Here is a 17545-nt window from a genome sequence, read left to right as displayed (position 1 = left end):
GTACCCAATCCGTACCAAACTGATTTAAGTTCACTTTGAGGAAATTTGAAAGAGTCTGAATGTGTCTTTCAACCTGTAAGCTTCCATGATTGCTTACACTGATGAACTTTTGTTCAATGCCTAAAGCTTTACTTAAGAGCTCCACTAATTTTCCTGTAAGAGAAGCTGCCGCATCACTTATGATACAAGACGGTGGACCAAAGGTTGTAACTACCCTCTGCAATAATGCTTCACATATTGTCTCAGCATCAAGCGTCTTAAGAGAAACACATACAACAAATCTAGTGATCTCATCACAAACAACCATCAAATGTTTAAATCCTGTAGCCGTTGTGGGCATAGTCTTGAAATCCAAACTAAGTCTGTCAAAAGGACGATAAGAATCAGGAATGCGAGCATGATATTGTCTCAATTTGTCCGGTTTCTTACGGAATTCTTGACAACGGAGACATGCCTGAATATAATTACTGATGCGTTGAAACATATTGCGCAGATAGAAATGCTGTCTAATGGTCAAATATGTACGCATTACACCCTGATGATTACTTAACAAGTCATCATGATATCGAGATATTATTGGTTCTACCATAGTCTCAGGTACGACTAACTGAAGAGTCATCTTAGCATCATTAGTCTCATGCAAAAATATCCTGAATAACAAACTATTACATAACAAATAATCCTCTGCTTGAGAACGAACAGTTCTAGCATGCTTAACATTACTTGGAATAATGTCGTGTGCAAGAAAATCATAAATTGGTTTGTAGTAAGGACAAGTTTGTTGTTGAATTTGCAACTCCTTTACATCAAATGGCAGATCATAGTTTTTGATCAGCTTTCCTTGAATTGCCTTCATGACTTTATTCAATTCCTTTTGTTTTGGGATGTGCCCTGTAACCAAATGATCAATGTTTGTTATGACTGGCTTTGGCTGAACAAATAATTCTGGTGGTGGTTCTCTGATTACCTCTTGCACTCTATGTCTATTCTGATCCACTAATCTTGGCTCTGAAGGTTGAGAAACACTTGTAAAATTTGGCACAACTAATACATCAGGACTAAATGTATGTCTATTTTCAATCGGCATAGTAATAGTAGGCCTTTGAATATTTGTTTCTCTCTTGTCAGTAGAAATTACTGGTGTAGTCATCTTTTGTGACTCAGGTTGTGGTCTCTGTGTAACATGATCACTAGAATGTGTTGCCTTAGGAACGGATGTCCTTTCAACTCTATTTGTTGATTCTTTGGCTGGGGAATCCTGCTTAGACTCCTTAGTGACTCTATTCGGAAATAAATCTGGAACTTTGACTCCCATTGACCTTGCCTTTGACCTTGTCATGATTGGATTAAATGTCTCCTTAGGTGGAGTTGAAAAATCCTCATAAGAACTGACCTCTTGAGCAACCTGATCTATTTCAGAGTGGAATTCCTGTGGTGCTCTTGACAAATAATCCGCCAAAACCAATTCTGAGCCTTTCTTATAACCAACCTGAAATGTATATTCTGACAATTTGAACAGAAGTTTACGTAAGCGTGTAGTTGCTGGTTCTTGTTTTGACTTAAACAATTCAACAATGGCTGAGTGATCAACATATGCCTCAAATTCTACATTTTGCAATAAATGTTTGAATGCTGTCACATTAATAAATAGACCCATCATTTCTAATTCAGTGACACTATACCTCTGACATGCTGGTGGTAATATCTTAGAGTAATATGCAATAATATTCTCTTTGCCATTAACTCTTTGTGTCAGGTATGATCCTGTTGCTACTCGTGATGTGTCGCTATATAATACAAAACGACCATATTTCTGTGGCATATGCAATATAGGTGGATTACACAACAACTCTTTAATACTTTGAAATGCACTCTGATGTTCCTCTGTCCATTTAAATTCCTTTCTTTTACGACTCAAATGATGTAATGGTCTCAATAGTGCTTGAATATTTGGGAAAAATGAAGCCACATAATTAACTGCACCTACAAATCGTCTTACTGACTTAACATTGTGTGGTTTCGGTGTGTTCCTGATCGCTGCACATCTATCATGTAAAGGTTGGATACAAGCCTCACCTTTTGGGGTTATTGAGAGCAAATGTCCCATATATCGGACTGAATTTTGAAAAATGCTACACTTTTTCGGAGAGATTTTCAATCCATTGTCCATTAAAACCTTAAAAATTGCCTGTAGGTGTTGTTTGTGAGATTGTTTGTCTGCACTGTACACAATAATATCGTCATGATGAGCAATACAGAACTTATTTGAATTTGGGATCGTTGCCAAAATATCATTAATTTGCGACTGAAAGATCGCTGGAGATAAATTCAATCCCTGTGGTAAGCGTTTATAATAATAATGCTTTCCTCCATGAAATGAAGCAATACCTGTATATTGTTGTGCATGAACACTAAGTGGCAGACAGAAGAATGCAGACTTCAAATCAAGAACACCTAAAATTTTGGCTCCAGAGTACCCTATGGTACGGATAGTCTCGTTCAGTAATGGAAATGGGTGATTGAGACGTTTTATTCTACTGTTCAAGTAGCGAAAATCTGTGACAACCCTTTTGTCTTTTGTTCCCTTCTTTGGAATGAGGAAAACCGGGGAGGTATAAGACTGATGTCCTACCGCTAAGATTCCTAATCGCACTAATTTGTCTAGCTCACTGGCGACAATGACTTTGTCCTCATCTGAAAGTCTATAGGGACGTATGTAAAATGGCTCGTCATTAGTAAGAGTAATATCAGCCTCATAATTTGGACAGTGAGATAATTCACCATAAAGAGAAAATGCATCTCTATGTGAGTCTAGAAATTCATATATGCTTTCTGTTTCTGAAGCATTTAGAATACTTTGTTCCAAATTAATGTTTTCTCTCATGATTTCCTGTTCGGATTTGGAAACCAGGGGATCATCGGCTGTCAAATGTGGATAACGATGTAAATTATATCGTGTAATTTCATCACGATTCTCTTTAGAGTTAGAATTGGTTTGAAAAAGAGACGGTTTTTCGATGTCTCTCATAACATTCAGAAAATCTAGAGAATCAGTAGGTATGTCTTCTGTGACCGTAATGATATCTGCTAAATCTAAATGAGCCACTGTGCGAGAAGGATGCAGAAAAAATTTCCGATTACCCATGTTCCTTAGTAGAATCTTTGTTCTACCTTTATGCATTTTCACTAACATTCGTGAAGGACACATACGAGATATTAGAGGAAACGGTTTAATAACCATATCTGCATTTCGTGCATATAGTGGAAGACGTCCCTGTACAGTAATGTATCTTTGCTGACCTGGGTAAATAACAAATCTCTGCACTGGCCTAAGGAAAACTTTGGCTTGTTTAATTCTAAAACAGTTTGTGGTAAAGTCCAAAGATCCATTCAATTCCTTCAGAGTTTGACTACCTAATATTAAGTCAATACCTGTCAGGTTTGCAGCAATTAAAGCAGAAAGCTGAAATTCATGACCTTGAATTTTGACCTGAAATGTTATCGTGCTATACGCATGAATAAACTGACCATTACCCAACTTTAGGTTTACTACATCAACCGAGACTGGTTGTATAGAGGATAAATACTTTGAATTTTGCACTGTAGAAGAAGAAATGATAGAGCATGTTGCTCCACTATCAAACAACAGTGAAATTCCTTTACCATCATGTAAAGTACCTCTTACAAAATTACGTGTGTCCAGTTGAATATCCACAATACGGTCGTTCCCTGTATATCTAGAACTAGGAATATTACTATTCTTCCAAATATTATTTGCTTTACGTTTCGATCTTCCCTTACTTGGTACATTGTCTGGAGTCACTGTATGATGAGTGCAATCATAAGTGCTCCCTACTGAAAATTCTGTGTTGGTACTCTGTTTACCTTAGCCTCCATTTCATGGCTTAGGCGAATTTGACAATATTGTGCAAAATGACCTCGATTTTGGCAGTAGTAACATGTGATTGAAGGATTAAAATATGGTAACCTTCTCCTGTTATTATTCTGACCTGTCCTAGGACCACGAGAATCACGAGAACTATATCTTTGCCTCATCTCTTTTGGATTATCTTGCGATTCTGACCTACGTGACTGATCAAACTTGGTCTCTAGTTCCTGTTCACTGACGGACATGATGCCACATACAATCCTAGGCTAGTTACGAGTATACAACATGAGCCTCTACTCAATTGAACACACTATCGACCGTTATTAAATACAAATAACAAATATGCAATACATGGACACGATTAAAATAACTTATCGTTACACTCTGATCTCAAATAGGGGTTGGGATACAAATTGGCATGATTTCACTCACCCCTATGTTTAACTAAGAACTGGTAGTGGAACTGCAAACGATGATGGAAGTCCCTCGGTTAGCAGTAGTAATAGTAGTAGCAGCAGGTAGTAGCAGGTAGGTAGTAGCAGGTAGGCCTACATATCGTAAGAACTTCAGATTCGTTCGCCGTTAACATCGGGTCGAGTCTAGGCTTAGATCGCGAAAATGTTCAGTTCTGATGTTTAGAGCTGTAGTATTCTACGTATTGGTTGCGCGAATGTTCAAACGCGAACTGCATGCTGGGTTGATTAACGTTAGCGTACAGATCAGTGGTTCCGGCATCCGGTGTACAGGCTTAGGCTAGTATAGGCCGTCTTCCCTCGTAGAGTGTTTAGGTTAGGCTAGGTCGTGAACATGCGTTGTGTTCCTCGTTAGGTCTTCGGGCCAAAACAAAAATCTCCTGTTCGTTATTGATCGTAACGAACGAAAGTTGTGAAAAGTTCCATTTCCGTTTTGTTCCTGAAGAAAGCAACCGACCTCCACCATGTAATATTGTGACGAGCCCGGCTCCTCCGATAGTGATATTATATCGGGACTCGCGATAGAAAGGTACTGGGGTATCTTGATGCCGTATTTATGCTTCTTCAGGAGATGTCTCGAACGGAAGAAAACAATGAGTTCACAGAAAAACAATTTGACAAGATCGGATTTGAGTAATGATTCGGTATAATTTCTTCTCTGTCGATTCTCTTTACAAATAAAACTAAATTACAATGATTTGACTTGACTTGACTCCGTCAATTAAACAATTAGAAAGAGTGATGAAATGGTGACGAAGCAACGAACTGATCACGGAGCGCTGACGGAGTGATAAATTTCTGACCTCCTTTTTCTTTTATACCTTACTTCTATAAAAATCCCTCTGCGCATAATCAGTAGGCAGCCAATGACCTGACCATCCTGTATTAACTTAACGATATAAAAATAAGTGCACTGGCACTGATCTGCCCTGATTGGTTGGGAGTTTGGAAGTCCATCCCCTTTCTATGGAAACTTCCATACCACGTGAGAGAACCTTCTCGAATGTTCCACAGACATAATGGAATCTATTTTGGGAAAAGGCCCTGTACCAAGATTCAATAAGATAGTTAAAAAACTTCTCGTGGGAAAACTGAATCCATGACCTAGATAAATACATAAGAGGCCTGTAAGGTATCTCGATGGAGTTTTTCGGTAACATCAAAGAGATGGTATTACTATTTCATAACACAAGATAGCCTAAGTGTAGGAAAAGAGAATGTTAATAATAACATGGTTTATACTAAATTTTGACTTTAATAAGTTTACATGTTTTCTTGGTTTTTAATGAACGCACAAAGTTTTGATATTCAGTATCCATCAAGACAACCTCTTATTAGGAACAGAACGTGACTAATAATAGTATTGTTAACATTAATGTTTAACTTATATAAGTATGTCATCTTTTTTTAATGAACGTTTATAGTATGAATATTGATGAAGTATTAAAGGAATGAAAAGTTGATAAGCTTACTGTTAAGAAGATCTTCACGCATGCGCATGGTTTGCTCTACAACAAAACAGAGAATGTAGCGACATTATCTGAGAAATAATGTAGTTTACCATATAAATGATTCGACAAACGCACACACAGATTCAAACACACACAAGAGAGCAAGTAAGGAAAGCATTAAGAAAACGACCAACCAAACAAAATTAAGAAGAGAAACGAGACACTGAATGGACGACGAAGAGTTTATAAATGACTATGGTCCGGGTCTTGTAAAATAGAGGGCAGTAGCAATTCACAGCCTATGGTCACAGAAGTTTATTACGAAGTGTAATTATACAATTCAATTCAGAAGGTATGAACTGTTGCCAAATTGCAGACTGAATTTCGAAAATACCTGATGGAAAGCAAAGGAGCGAAGAAATATTTTCTTCGGTCACGGGAAATTCCCGATTGAAGGGTTTCCGTTGTAGATCTATATAGAAATAATAAAAAGTGTTACAATTACAAAATGTTTGTTAATAAAAGTATGTCTGTAAAAAAAGTATGTAAATAAATCATAAAGTAATCATAAAGTATGTAAATCTTTGCTTGGAGACAGGAATAAAGATCTTTTATCAATAATTTCAATATATTACGTGGTGGGGAGGGGGGGGGGTGGAGAGGGCGGGTTGGTAGTGCTATGTGAGTGGACGGTCGTCCTATCGTTTCCTTAATTACCCACCGGGGAAGGAAAAATTATAAAAGGAATCACACCGGGAGAATGCTTAACTATATAACCCGATTCTCAAAGCTCGGTCCCTCTCCCTATCCTCCAAGCCTTGACCTAGTTAAGTACGCTCTTACCACTTCTGCCCACATCTCATTTTCCCTTCCAGTAAAACACCATTTACTTAATACACTTGCCAATGTATTATTCCTCTACTTGGATATATTATTCATGTGATATAAATGCTCAACCAAAATTGGATGACGTAATTTTGTTTGACCTACACCTTACCTTGAAACGGAGGACGATACCCGTAACATCCTTCTGGGAGGATGTATTGAGCTGAGGAAAAAGGAAAATATATCGGACTAACTATGAAGATGAATTCAGTTTGTTTTAATGACTTGCCTTATACTTTGGTTAGTATATGAAATCAGAAACATTGTATGCAGAGACCTGATATAAGTCTTGTTAGGCGTCACTATGGACGGGTGTGTGTCACTGGGCTAGCTTTTTATTTTGGTTGGCATGTAAAGAAGAAACACTGTTGACTGAGATCAGCAAGTCATTTTCAATGACATATTGGACTCCTCAAGAGTAAGGATAGCGTGGGATGGGAGATGGACAACTTGAATTGAAAGGAACGAACTGAATATAGGGAACTTTTATGAACGCTTTATAAAGCATTAAAATACAAATTATGATCGCTGGACAATCTTCTCTCAGTAATCGGCCTTCCTAATATTGACAATCGATGTTACATTCACCTAGTACTATAAAACACGTAGTTAATGAAATACGTCACGTACACAGTAACGATGGCCTGGCCATCCAGGCCCCAACAGCACCTCACCCTTATCCCACCCTACACACCGTACCAAATTGTATGTTGATATTGACCTATTAAGTGATGTCATGTTTTATCTGATTGGATTGTTTATGAAGCAAACATAATATCTGAAAATCCCGTTATATAGGTATTACGCTTTATTCGGACTTACAGTTACCGTATAAAAATATGGTAACAATAAAATCGTACACAAAGTTAATGTTATTGGCGTACGTAATATCTTGTAGGAATTGTACTCACAATAGGGTTCATCAAATCAAACAAACTTAAACTGATGTTTAACATGTGAGATGATGTCTATATTGAACTAATTGTCCTATAAAGTTAGTATCATATCTTAATACGAGAAATTCCAAATAACTCGAGGACATCCCTTTGTATAGCGTTCCACATAAAATGACGACTCAAAATGGAACAAATAAACATATATTTGTTGGTCATAACTTACCTCGCCCATAGGCCAGGAATTTGGTGAACTTCCTAGCCATGTAAGAGGAAGCATAGTAGCTTGCCAGTGAAAATGTAAAGAACATCTTGAAAAATCGCACAATAGACTTATCTTCAACGAAGAGCAATTGCAATATAAACATTACATTACATATATAGCTTATAATGTTTATTGTCGTTGTTCATGTCATTTCTGTGTGACGTCACATGTACAGTAACGCTCGCGCAATGATCACTCAGTGCGTTTCAACCACTGATCTACACTAATGTAGATAAGGGGTTTCAACGAGTTACGCTCCAAGATCTGTTGTTGCGCTTCGGCCCATAAAAATACAACTTACAGAGAACTGTTATAGCGCATCGGTAAGCGAATGCGCGCACGTGTACGCGTAAGTTGGCTCCATCGCTAAGTGTGCATGGACGCACTGCAAGAAATCATACAGTAACAAACGTATGTATCCTCGTGCGTGTACTGACTTTACTGTTTGTGAAAGGTATGAGAGTAATGGATCTAGCGCATCTTTGACACTATACCGTTGTAGGCTACGCTGAAGGCGACCTATATGTCCTACGCTTTCGCAATGATCATGCAGTGTCCTTCGTGAGTTTTCCATATCCACTATCTGTTCCCGGTTCAAATTCACTACAGGAACCATATTCTTTTGACCTATTCAGAATTGCTTTGTAGAGTTGTTGAGCGGAGTCTTCCGTAGAATTGAATATTTGCGAGTTGTGAAATATATGCATGACACAGCACTTAGCTAACAGAGGCGGATAAAGGACGTGATAGGGGCCTTGAGAAGCCAACTTCCTGAAAGAGGATACGGGGGACCCCGCTCACCCTCCCCTCTCCTCCCCTCCCCTACCCTCCACTTCCTCTCTCCCTCTACCTCCCCTAAACAAATATTCGACGTGAAATGATGCATTCTGAGGCATTACTCAAGTCTATAATTAGTTTGGTCTAAGTTTATTTTTTTTTCAAGCAGAAAACGATCAATAGGTAAATTTATTGCACACCAACTACACTATTGACTTGTAAAACAATTATAATAAAGAACAGGGAATCGGGTAACATTCTTCCGAGATAAAACTACTTTTATCCAGAGACGTGTACAACGAACAGATAGACCGAAGAGTTGAAGACATCCCCGAAGATCATGTGTAGTATCTGTTCCCTTACGAGGGGAATGGTTATACACAGTCTCGATGCAAGGGGACTGGGGTTGAGAGCAGATCAGACGTTCCGTAGTTTGGTTTTCTTGCGCAGGTTCTTTCCTGGGTGACTTTTCTTAAAAAGCATCCCCGGTAATCAATCACGGGAGAATGATCGGCAACTACATTTTGCTGTAACTCGATAACTCACTTAAATAATTAAATAATAAATAAGGCAGCATTTGAGTCTTGATATGTTATAATACAAAGAAAACAGACAACTTTGAGTCCAATAATGTTTCTGTAGCTATTCCATTATTTTTCAAGATATGTATCGTTAAATATACTTAATTTCTGGAATATTCGTTTAGGCTAACTTGATGGTGACGTCGGCTCCTCACTGCAGTTGTTATAGTTAATGTTTATCCGTTGTTTTTAGGTCAACCAGAATATGTTCGTTAAACTTCATATACGCAACAGAGCACCCTTGGATGGCATTCGACATCATTTGTCCTTAACAAATTTGTAATAAATTATAAACATGTCATTTGAGACCATATCATCTTAATTTCTCCCAATGAGTTGTGTAGTGCAACCAACAGAGGAACTAGTCTGATTGGCTGTGTAATTAACTAATTAAATGGTCCAGTCACTTTAACTAGTGAACCTCAACTGTTTAAAGGGTCATTCAAAAGAACAAACAAAAAAATAAGTAAATGTGCTATACAACCCTAGCTAGACCGAGAGCAGTAGTTTTTAACGGTCCACGGCATATCAAACTTAATTTTGTTGCTGAAGTTATCAAAACACAATACGGGGTATTTATGTTTTGTTTTTGTGAATCTCAAACAAAGTTCTTAAGAATCACTCAGTTTCCGAAACTACCTACTATCCGGTATGATAATTTGTTACATTAACATTGTTGCTTATAATGGGACCATATTGAAACTAGTATACTTTGGTTTTCTTGCAAAAGTGATATAGATTGACTTCTATATATATTAAAATTTTATCTCATGGTCTTGTCGGCTTGTATGTCTCTTGTATTGCAACGAATATAATGCTTGTTTTGGTGTAGGTTGTGTAAATCATTACCAACAAATTATATCAAACAATGAGCCTAATTAAGTTCCTGCAAACCCCTGTGAACCGCATGACTGTTTGAATGTGTTGCTTGGCCTACCACAAATAACCTATTACAATAAAATCCATTCCACCTTCAGAGTGACAAGAAAAAAAAACGGCTTTTAAGGAATCCGATGGCGCTAGTTTGAAACAGGGTGTTTTTTTTAATATAAAATAACTATATGGCTCTTAAAGGCATCCGTAGACTCTCTTTTAGGAGAATAGCGCCTCATCAGGCCACATATTCAGTGGACGGTGGCTGCAAGCATGCCGGTCGCAGAGATGTCACCACCGCTGGCCAAAGGCAAGGATTCACGCACGCCACCTAGTACGCTTCTGGTCGATTTGACCGACCTTCTGCGCATCCTCCCGGGTTCTTTTGCGACAACAAGGGAGACATGGTACGGGATCCTAGGCCACAAAAAAGCACCATGCCACAGCCTGAGGTATTATCGCCAGAGGCCTGTCTTGAACCCTAGCCACGATTTACACGACCGACAAGGAATGAGTCTTTCGTCACCCTCTTAACAGCATCGGCCACCACATCAGCTAGTAATTTATATGGTTGAATTAATATATCAAGACTTCAGCGTCGACTACTGAAATAGAAAAAGAAATTTTAAACGTGTAGAACCAACCATCGATGGAGTCGAACTCAGTTGATTAGGTTACCAGTCCACTGCGCTATCCACTGAACCATTTGATGAGTTAACTTTCTACGAGTTTAAATTGATATTGTTGGTTGGATACAATCTATTGGTAACAGTGAACGACACCGCTTTCAACGAAATCTCTATTCATCCGGTTTTACTCTCATTAGAACAACGGATCTGAAAATCTTTATTAACAAGAAACTCACGCTCCAATGTTTTTGTTTACATTGCAAGCAGCAAGAATGTCGCTTCCTTTCAAGACTTAAATGTACAATAGGCTTATGCCCCGATATATCGATGACTTCGAAGCAAGCAGTAAAAGAAAAACGGATTCCGTGAAATCTTCTTATCCACAAAAGGTTTCGTAAGATTATGCTCGCAAGAGAGTTCTTGCTGTATGTTGTCTCCCTTTACAACTATATTTCATGCAGACGATCATGAACTTGGATTAAGCCTGAAATTTCAACAAACAATACTTATTCACATTTCAAGACCTTTTTGAATAAGGAATGGACAATACTTATTAAGTCAAACACGTTAACTACATGTGACTAATCTTATTTATGTATCTGAATGGCTGGAAATAGCACCGTAATTCGAAACCCGAGACAGAATTCATAGGGTTTTGAATTTATGCAAGTAGATTTGGGAAATACGGGGATCGGGAATTCGTCTAGAATACAAGTCTTTGTTTAGTCCGCAAGTGACTAGATGTGTTTATTGATCTTCTGAAACTGCGGTAGTTGCATGTAAAGCCCCCCCCCCCCCAAGTGTGTATTTATAGTTTAATACAAAATGTTAGAATCATCTTTATAAACATCAAATTTTGATCTATTAATAGCCAACGTTGTTTACAATTGTTGCATTTTGAAAGACTGAATGGTAATGAGGAAGGGACGGTGACGAGCACGGGGTTTGGATGTTTTTATAGCTTTTATATGTGCAACACAAGTCAACACTCTGACATGGTCGACTCTATCAGCAGCTAAAATCTCTATAAAGCATAAGTTATAGGAGGCAATACCAACCTTTTCAAGGTCGTAGCTACTCTACCCTCACCGCCGCCCCTCCTTCTCATTTCAGTTTGCCGATAAGTTACTGAAGCATGAAAATTGTATCTCAGATCAGATCTCTATAACAAAGAAATAAACAAGCGGAACGCAGCTAGTTAAATTGGGTAACCTTAGTACGTAACCATGGTATCGTCTTGTATTAGGATCTGATATTGCCATTGGGTAACAAGCAGTTTTGTCACGCTCAATTCATACGGTTTGAGGCAAATATATCTTATCATCAAAAACATGCAACATTGGGTGGGACCATCATATTTAATTAGACTATGGGCCAACGAAGACCCCCCCCCCCCCCCCTAACTAACTTTAAATTCATCGCCTGACCCAAATTTATTTATGCAACAAATTTATTCTTTAAAAAAAGAACATCATAGTAGTAAGTATTGTAAGTGTTGTAAGTGTCAAAAGGAAGGAAGAACCAATGAGAACATGTGAACTATAGAAACATTCTTTGTATTCCGTTTCAAGTCATGGATGATTAGAGATTACGTTGATCCCAAGAACTAACCGCCATGAAATGGAGGGAAAGCTAAAAGGGAAAGCGTTCTTATATGAAATTCCCTCTGAAAAAAAATACACTTATAAAATACACTATATACAATCATAACAGAGCTATATGCTGCTATATCCTTTCTATGGATTTAAAACTATAACGACATTAGACATTAGAAAAGGGAATGATACAACCTTGGCACACCTGTTTTCAATCTTTCAATCACATGAACTACGATTGGCAGAGGTCAGGCGAAGTTTCCCTCCTCACTATTAGGGGATTCTCCCTAGCAGGGGATTCTCCCTGCTTGCCCGCTGGATGTCCCTGCTCTCATTTTGCGTTTGAGTGAGAGGATATAATTCTGTCTACAAGATCGATGAGTGGCTATATGCAAAATATTGTAAAGTCAAGTCCATTATTTACATGTTATTTACCATTGATTCAAATTTACTTTCTTTTATGTTTGTTCCCATTTATTTGTGTTTTGTATACTCTCTTGTAGTGGAATGTAACAAATCAGAAGCATATCAGTTGACACAGCTGAATTAAATCATGAGAACTGTAAGATATATGCTTTAAGTATAGTACACCCATATTGAGCCTGGGGAAAACACAAAAGATGTTGTGCCAGTGAAAAAGGCGTGACATGACAAATATCAGGTTTAAGCGAAAATTGGTATATGTCGATTTAAATCGGTATAGGTTAATTTAAGCTGCTGGAAACTGGTATAAGTCGAAGGAAATTGGTATATGTCGATTTAAATCGGTATAAGTCGATTGCCCATGATTTGAGACTGATGGCCCGCCATACGAGTAACTGAATCATAACGCTACGGAGTGACCACAATGACGTGTTCCTTATGTATAAACTACTATAAGCAATTTAGAGTAAACTGCAAGGTATCCTTTGTGAAGCTGGACTGGAAAGGTTATCATATTTTTTTAAATTAATCAAAATGATTAAATATGTATAAGTGAATTGTAAATGCCAACTGGGCTCTAGAATTAATGGACGCGGAGAACGACAATATTCTGTATATACCAGTCTGCACTTCGCTAGCGTAAACTTGTAATAGAAGTAATAACAGTAAGGCTGTGGGGCGAAATGTGATATGTTTACTACCATTGCAATAGTTTACCTACGATTCTTAGGGAAGCCAATACCAGCCCCCCCCCCCCACGCCGTTATTTCCTTATCCCTTGGTTATCTAACGTGTAAATAAACAGAAAAGAACAGATGCTTTAATGTGCGGTAATGAGCTGTGCTTCACTATGCCAAACGCACCTTTGTTCTTTTGATTTCGTCTTTAATTTTTGATTGAATTTTGCCTATAACACTTTGTTATGTTTATTTATTGTTATTATTTTTTAGATGGAGCGGGGGGGGGGGGGATCGGGCCACAAGGAGATAGGGGGGAGGTGTATGGGTAGAGACGTGCCCTGTAGTCACCATCTTCTTGGTAACGCAAAAATCCAGGAAAATCCCCAAAATTTCGTTCACTTCGTGCGATGTCTAATATCAACATGACATTGAAGTCACAGAACACCTTGTGTGGTTCCTTTTTAAACTTGAACACAAAGTAAAGTGTAGCCATCCAATGAATGTTATGGGAGAATGTTGTGGTATTCACACAGAAAGATTTCTTGTGATTGTACATATGTGTGTTTAATATGCCTAGATTCCACCCTTGTCATAAAACACACAACGTAATAGAAAGAAACGAAAGGAACGAGTTACGGATACAAACGATATATTTGACGATTAAAACGAAACAAACACATCGCGAAACAAAGCATAGCTGAATATATCAACATGAGTGATAGGAAGTTAATGACGTCATGGTTACCAAGGAATCACATCCGGCCAGTGATCTGATGTAGTATGGATGGACACAGAAACAAGCTTCTTCGCCATCCAACCAGTGGATATGAGACTTTATACCGTTACTCAACACCAACCGACCCTTCACGTACCCGTGTCTCACCCCACCCCTACCCCAGGGGTAAAAGTCATCAGCACTGCAGGTAAAGGTGACGATCATCTGTTATAAAATGTAAAGAAAAGAAGAATGGCACCTAAAAAATAAATTGGACAGAAGAAGTTCGTGCAACTATACGGTCCATGAATAGTTCAGATTATTACTTATACTAGTTTGGAAAGCTGTCTTTGCAATTGACGAAAAGTAACGAAAAAAAAAACTGTTAGGAAACTACTTAAACACTAAAGAACATGTGTAAGAAAATGTGTCAAAGTAAAAGGCCCCGACGTTTCGATCCTAGCGAAAATTTACTAACATCGCAGAGAGAAGTATACAGTTTATATACATGTTCTATAAAATACACTCTTACGTATACCGGTCAGTATTGTAAACGGTTAATGTATTCCATTTAGTGAGGAAATGTCTCTTAATTGATATTTACTCATTTTAATTATCTAATAATGTATATTGATCATGTAAACATGTATCATACCATTAGTGAACACGTCGTCTCCTTTCCCTGCTGGGTAGGTTTGTTTGATGAAGAAAAAACCGTCTGTTGGTAAATAAGAGGATCGTCAATGTCAATATTAAAGTGGCTGTGAAAATGTAATCTCAGAAAGGTCAAAGGTCAATATGACTAGTTAAAATCATTATTCGTTTAAGAGACATTGTTTCTGATGTTATTGGTAACTTTATTACAAAATATTTTATGGATAAAGAAAAAAATATAAAATCAGAGGCTTTCCCGAGTGGGGGTGGCCCATTCCTCTATAGTCAGTGGGAGGAAGAGAATAACACCACTCCTCTGGGCTCACTGACGTCCTGAGGTGTAGAACCAGGGGTATGGGGTGAACGGGCCGCTTTTCAGACTCACTCTGAAATTCAAAACTATTTTAAAGCCCAAACATTGCGTTAGATCGAATTATAGACATAATTTATAGTCAGGCTTAATATACCCCAGAATGCATCATTTATTTTGATGTCTGCACATTGTATGCTTATTCGGGAGACGGCTTAAAAGACCACAGTGCCACACCCCTTCCTATAAGCACCCTTGATCCGCATCTGTACATTCTACGGTCATGCCCCTACGTAAATCAGTCTGGGCAAATTTAGCAATTAATCACCCCCCCCCCCCCATCTTTGAAATCCTGTGCACGTCTGATAATGTAACTCAAGAAATAGCCATGGCCAAACGTGTGTGTAATAATCCTTTATGTTATGTCCAGTCCTTGGTTAAACTTTGTTACAGAATAACGTACTTATTTTAAATAAATGGAATCTTTTGAAGTAAATATGCAAACCTGATTGTCGTAGGTCTATCTCCTCAGCCTGGTATTCGTAACTTCCATCTGTAAAATAAATATACAATTTGGTAATTGTTTCAAAAGACAGACTGTTACCCCGAGTTGCGCCATAAACATGAAATCAAACGGCGAATATAAAGACGCATCCGTTTAACTTCTCATCGATACATGTGAGAAAATACTCCCAAGTATGATTGTATAAAATTTTCATATAATTCTTATATCTCGATACTCGATAGATACTTCGTAAGGAATTTTAATACTTCGATCGAACGACTTAAGAAAATTCAATCTTCGTGATGTGTCTGTCAAATGTTTGTTACAATTATTGTTTTGTGTAATATTGATAATATATTATGACAGGCTATACATGTATCGCTAAATTGAGATGAGTAAATTATTACCATTCGTAGTCGTCTCCAGCAAACTGTGGCTGTAGTAAGTATCATCTATAAACAAGAAAATACAAAATAAATTTATTTGTCTTCAATCGGCCTATGATGGAGAACAAAGGAAGGAAACATCGTGAGATATATATACTTGGCCTTTAGAAAGGCTCTGCCTGCCCCTCCCGGAGAAAGTCATTGTCCCCCCCCCCCCTTCACGAAAATATGCAATGAATGACTACATGGATTGTATTAGAAATTGCTCTTTTTTTCGCTTTTTAGATGAATCCTTTAACGGTAATAGAGATACAAACTCTCATGTATACATTTGCATAATCGATTCATAATTACCTGTGCGGGTCGATTGGCTTGATGACGTCACTACACTGGATGAAACTCCATATATATATAAGACAAAGATATGGTATAAGAAGGGCACTACTAAAAAGCAAAAAAAAAAAACAAAGCAACACCAACAACGTATAATATAGCCTACTGTGATATCCCCTTGACCATGATAGGATATAAATCGGTACAAGCGCGAAGGTATCATAAATTATTGATCTATATTTATTAATATTAAGAAATTCACGATCCTCAGAGTAACATCATTTCTCGATATTAATTAATTATGATACGAATATTTACTGTAATATATCACTAAATGACTGAATCAATATTATTTCTGATTAAAATCACTCACCAGTTGAGATTCGCTGATCCTGATATACTGTAGTTGTGACGTCATCATCTGGAAGTAAATACAAAGGTTTAGAAGTAATTATTATATTTTGATACCTGCAAGCCTCGGGACACAATCTTTAATACAAAATGTTTGTTACTTCAAGTGGTCTACATTTTTTAATTTACCATACTTGATACAGTAGGTACATAACAATATAAAATAATATAGAAACAAGAGTGTGAAAGGTTAAACTAGTTTTCTTGACATTTACTTTATTACTTTCGTAAATATTAGTTTACACAAGATAGCTTAGAAATGAAGGTTAATGGTCTTTACTTAACCATACCTGATACAGTTTCCTCCGAGCCACTCTGAGTTTGACTCTGGCATGATGTCCCGTCTGAGGATACAATATGTAAATCAAGTTAATTACAAAACTGCAACTTGTTATAAAAACTTTACTGTCATCCGGTTCATGTGTTCTTATTTTTATCCTTTACATGACAACTGTTTGTAGCAGCAATTTAATTCCAAACTATGGTAATATAACAACATAAAGAACAAAGAAAGATAAAATAAGTTTAATATACGAGTTTCGCAGAGAAACTTGATTATTTATCTTTTGAAGTCTTTTAACTTTATGAAGAGCAGATCGTGTTAGGTTAAGAATCATTTCATTCATATTTTATATAAATAAATCCAACTCACCACTAACACTGGTCTGAAAACTGAATTGTTTGTTTATTGTTGTTTGCTTTCCAGCTAAAATAAAAAGCGAACAAAAAAAAATTAATTTGTAAATTATACTGGTGGGTGGCGTTCCATAAACAATAAAAGCCAACAATGATGAACTGACAAGAGGAAGGTTATATA

At 37.4% G+C, this 17545-nt stretch overlaps 1 protein-coding gene across 1 annotated transcript in view; it reads right to left on the bottom strand.

Moving 5' to 3' along the window:
- Positions 1-7933, bottom strand: part of LOC139970431 (uncharacterized) — a 30763-nt gene extending 22830 nt beyond the window's left edge. Inside the window, exons 1-4 of the mRNA XM_071976090.1 lie at positions 7818-7933; positions 6811-6861; positions 6208-6285; positions 5835-5870 (exon numbers count right to left, since the gene is read on the bottom strand). Of these exons, the coding sequence (XP_071832191.1) occupies positions 5835-5870; positions 6208-6285; positions 6811-6861; positions 7818-7902 (250 nt within the window). The 5' untranslated portion in view covers positions 7903-7933. The remainder of the gene's footprint in view (positions 1-5834; positions 5871-6207; positions 6286-6810; positions 6862-7817) is intronic.
- Between the last annotated feature and the right edge of the window lie 9612 nt (positions 7934-17545).

The sequence above is a fragment of the Apostichopus japonicus genome, chromosome 8, assembly GCF_037975245.1.
Source record: "Apostichopus japonicus isolate 1M-3 chromosome 8, ASM3797524v1, whole genome shotgun sequence".
NCBI lineage: Eukaryota > Metazoa > Echinodermata > Holothuroidea > Aspidochirotida > Stichopodidae > Apostichopus > Apostichopus japonicus.
This window is presented reverse-complemented; position numbering and strand designations above follow the sequence as displayed.